The following is a 4,748-nucleotide window of genomic DNA, read 5'->3' as shown; positions in this document are numbered from 1 at the left end:
GTGTGTGTGTGTTGGGGTGTGTGTGTGTTGGGGTGTGTGTGTGTTAATGCACTCGCGCGCTCACTGTTTTTAACCAGTTTTAGTGATATCTCAACTGTTTTTTTCGCTGAAGAGAATCTTCAGGTTAACCTAAATATGAAAACGATTATCTATTGTGATAACAGATATATGCAAATCTTATTCAACAGAAACACTCCAGGAACTGCAGTCACGAAACAGGATATTTACGAGCGAAGTATTGAAAGCTTCACTTCCTTGAATCAGCTCCTTAATGAGAAGCAAATTGAAGACAGTCAATAGCAAGACACCCAAGCAGCAACACTCCTGGGAAGACGGCAGGCATGAAAATTATAGAGGAGCAGGTGTCCTCCGTGCAGTACTTATTGGTCTTGAAATTACTATCTCAGCATGAGGAGAATTGTGTATAGTAGCCTTCAATAAAATATTAGTAATTGACTGCGCCGATAATTTACATGCCTATTATACTGTTGTAGATTTTCACATAACACGCAAGCACGCACGTGTACACACACACAATGATCCAACTTATGTCACTTACTCGTATAATAATATTTAAATCCAGAAACACGTAGTACTTTTTATTGTTTATACAATTCATATATATTGTCTATTGTCCTAAAACGTACAGTTCCGCAGCCCATTCTGTGACAACTGAAAACATTGCTTTCCGCTTGAAAATCCATGTATATTTGTTCATGTGAGCCGCCGATCAAAAAAGCAGTCCCCCTCATCCCTTGGGACACCTCAGTATTGTGCCCGTCGCTGGCCACTGTGATCACAATACAGGAATGCTAGGGACGAAACTACTAAACGATAAAATCAAGTTCGTGTTCATAACAGTACTGTAATTCAAATGAGAACAAAAGGGTTGGTATAGACGTAGCTGGCCACTGAATTCGCTACACAAGAATGCAAGAGGTAACAAATAAACAACAAAGTCATCAGGGTTTCCCGTCTCGCTGTGTGCCGCACAGTTAATAAGTCCAGGAAACAGTCACCGTATGGATGATTAGATACCATACTCGCTGTTCTGCGTATGTGAAGTTTGTTCAATTTTATATAATTTCTCCAATTCATGGGACAGACAGGCTCTTTCTCTGGCAAGGAGTCGGGACTTTGTCAGAGCGGTGCACTCTAGTTATTATATACAATTACCGCACCTCATTCCACTCCCCTTTCCCTTCAGCATTCCCCGCAAGGCTATCAACCAAACCTCACGTAATCTGCCCACAGGCTTATTACTTTAATCTCACATAATAACTTCTTTGGTGCAGGGTATAGACCCTAGGGTGCCTAAAGGGTGATTACCCTAACCTCATGTAATAACCTAGCTGCGACACTAATTTCTTCCCCGATTGCTTATATCACTCATTCACCTCATTTGCACTACTCGCGCCACGCAGAAGTAATGTGAAATTTAACTAGTACATTTAGTAAAAGCACTAGAAACTCAAGTAGGCGCACCAATGCTAACAGACGCCTAAGGAACACACAAGCGAGGCACATTTCTTCATCTTACTACATGCCTCGCCTCCTCCTACGGCTTTGCTGCACTTTCACTTTTATTCTCTCCACCTCGCTAGTTCAATTGTTAACCAGTATTCTCAATCTTTTATCCTTTTTATTGGTAAACTCTTCTGTATTTCCCTTATCTATGAATTCTTTAAAGGAAGAGGTTTCAAGACACTTCTGCAACTATGGATGATCCTTTTAGCTCTTTTCCTGTACGGACTGGCACCTCAGTGGGCCTTTCTTATAATTTTTGTAACCCTTGGCCGGTATCTCTTACATAAAACGGCGTCAGGCAGATAAAATACATGTAACTGTGGAGTCAATATCACACCACGAAAAGCTACAAAGCATCAACCTCTACTGACAAACGAATATTTCTGCTCTCGTGCATAAACATAATTAAAACACGATGAAAAAAAAAATAGCCGTAAAAAAAACTCACCACACTCCAAGGAAGGGGAAGGGCGCGATGTCGTCCCGTGACATCACCGTATCGTCTGGGAGAGTTGTCGCTGCTTGCACTGCCACGCATGCTGTGGCAGCCTCTCAATCCGTACCTCTGAAACAGTAACCCCGTCTTACTTTAAAAGTTCAAGTAGTTAGAAACAGTAAAAGTATATCACTTAAAAAGTAAAACTAGAGAGAGAGAGAGAGAGAGAGAGAGAGAGAGAGAGACGATCTTTTTTTTCACATTTCCTGCATTATTTTTATATCCATCTCACTAGCGTACCATTTCAGAATAATACTTCCTTCTATCCTGATGTATTTACACTTTAAAACACATTGAATAAGAAAAATTCCCCGATGCTCAAGGGTAACAATAGCGACCATGAGAAGTTGCCAACGTCCAATACACGCCCTGCGAAGTCAGTGGTAGCACGGGGGAAGGAAACGCAAAATCACCACCGACAAAACTTAGGGAGACGGAAACAAGTCGTCCTGGAGTGGCGTCAGGGCTTCCACTGCGGACTGCGCGCGTCTTCCACTGCTGTCTCTGACCCAGAACTCTGAAACAGTGACCCTAGTTTTATTCATATCAAAATAGCATTCATAAATTCAATATTATCATGTTGTATACATTATTTAGTGTAAATGTATCTGAACGGCACAGTGTTCGATGGCTGTTCATGATGCCTGATAACCAGCCAATGAGAGGGTTAGTAGTTAGCTGACAAACGATATAAAGGAGTTTGCTGCCGTTTTAAGAAGAGGAAATAAGGAAAACCACAAGAAGGCGTCAGACCTACACGTGACAGTCCCAGCATGAAACGTACCTATACATTTCCTCTTATCTTCATTCATAAAATTATCAAATCTTCTTCAAAGTTATCTAATGCCTAACACTAACAACCAGATAACTAGGTCTGTTCCATTCATCCCCCACTGTATTTGAGAGCTGTTAAATCAAACTACATAATCCTTTCCATACTACTATATGCTATTCGACTGGTATTCAGACAATGAGATGCCAAACAAAGACAAGTGAAGCTTAAATTACTATTTATAAATATTTACACGAGCAGCAAAAATATATCAGATCAATTACCGCATGATGACTAGCTAGAACATACGTATTACTAAGATCCCTGCGTCCGTCTCATTTTCACACTGTTAAGGTCGAATTTCTGTATAAAGCGCCACTACTGAACGCGCCATAGTCGAGACTTACGTAGAGTGAATAACAAAAATTCCTACATTCCTGTCCCATGAAAAGTTATCGGCTATAAAACAACTAGCGAGCAGTCATGTATGGGAGCCTGCCGCCGCGCACCACGATGCATCATCAACTAGTCCAGTGTGTCCTGCTGGCCCACCGGTGACTCGGGGAATTGCACCCTCTGCGAGAGATAAATGAACCTCAAATGGACGAGTCTATATAGGTTATGGGGAAAAGGGAGACAGAGGGAGGTGGTGGATGCCTTTCACTTGTTACATATAAAACTCTCACCATCTTTTTTTCTAATCACTTTTTTTTTTCTTTTTCTTCTCATTTTTCGCCTCCCCTTCTCTTCTTCCTCTTCCTCCTTTTGTATTCCTCCTCCTCCTCAAACCTTATCCACCGTCGCTGTCCTATGCCAGCCCACACCAAACTAACACAATGGATCAAGTATTTTCTTGGCGCGGCACCACGTTTTTCCCAAGGCTACATGCGATTATCGGAGGAGGAGGAGGGGGAAAAAGGTGAAAGAACAGAAAGAGGAATGTTTGAGTGAAGAGAAAGCGGAAGAGATAAAGTTATAGTATTCACTACGAACTGGACAATGGAAAGTCGGATTTCTGGAAAAGGAGAGAGAGAGAGAGAGAGAGAGAGAGAGAGAGAGAGAGAGAGAGAGAGAGAGAGAGAGAGAGAGAGAGAGAGAGAGAGAGAGAGAGAGAGAGAGAGACTTAGCTACTCGGACAGAAAAGTTGCAAGTTTGATTTTTAAGTAGAACTGCTACATGTACACAGTTGACCATCCCAGAACTCCATCCCAGAACTCCATTAAACAAGTAAATATATGAAAAATACGTACGAGGGATAGCAATAATAAAAATAACAACTTACGTGGATCCATTCCAAGTCCAACGCAGCCCGTACAGCGTGATAAGCTAAAAAAAAAAAAAAAATCAGGGCAGTTAACTAGATGAGAGTCGCAATCCCACGTCCTCCCACTGCGGGGTCGTGGCGTCCTCTGCCAAACGTGATCCAGTGGTGTCTCGACACGGAGATCTGAAACAGTGATTCCAGTTTAATTCACTTGTTTTAAATTGAGTATGATTTCGTACATAGCATAATGATTGTGTTACCGAGGAAATTTATGCAGTATCCACGAATCTGACATTATTTATTGTGAATGGATCTAAACGAGCATTTGACTGTTGTTGATAATACTCTATAACTGCCGAATGAGAGAGAAAGATTCGAAACATAATTCAGTATTCGTCTGCCTGTCAAGTTACGTAAGAGCAAATTCCTGCAATCAAAATGAACTAGAAGTATTGTAAGGATCTTACCAAATTAAGATAATGTATTCGGGCAGTGGGGCGCTATCATCTAAGTTTTGCTTAAGAAGAGATGAACCTGAGAAATTATCAGTCGTAACAAGTCAAAAAAAATAGTTCATTTACAGCTACATGATTAATTGTTTCATCAGAGAGAGAGAGAGAGAGAGAGAGAGAGAGAGAGAGAGAGAGAGAGAGAGAGAAGTAATCAGTCAAGCACACACACACACACAC

The 4,748-nt window shown here is 41.3% G+C and overlaps 1 protein-coding gene across 7 annotated transcripts in view; it reads right to left on the bottom strand.

Moving 5' to 3' along the window:
• LOC135108505 (uncharacterized) overlaps positions 1 to 4,216 on the bottom strand; it is a 10,086-nt gene extending 5,870 nt beyond the window's left edge. For 3 of the 7 annotated variants that reach the window (XR_010272313.1, XR_010272312.1, XM_064019597.1), the window contains exons 1-3: positions 4,078 to 4,216; positions 2,304 to 2,540; positions 1,976 to 2,092 (exon numbers count right to left, since the gene is read on the bottom strand). Coding sequence is in view for 5 of the 7 variants with exons in the window: in XM_064019597.1 (XP_063875667.1) it covers positions 1,976 to 2,065 (90 nt within the window). In the remaining 2 variants the exon portion in view is untranslated. Of the gene's footprint in view, positions 1 to 1,975; positions 2,093 to 2,263; positions 2,541 to 4,077 lie in introns of all 7 variants that reach the window. The other 4 variants (XM_064019596.1, XM_064019598.1, XM_064019599.1 and 1 more) reach the window with 4 other exon arrangements.
• Between the last annotated feature and the right edge of the window lie 532 nt (positions 4,217 to 4,748).

Source organism: Scylla paramamosain, chromosome 17 (genome assembly GCF_035594125.1).
Source record: "Scylla paramamosain isolate STU-SP2022 chromosome 17, ASM3559412v1, whole genome shotgun sequence".
Taxonomy (NCBI): Eukaryota; Metazoa; Arthropoda; class Malacostraca; order Decapoda; family Portunidae; genus Scylla; species Scylla paramamosain.
The sequence above is the reverse complement of the archived record's forward strand: the minus strand, read 5'-3'. Positions and strand labels throughout refer to the sequence as shown.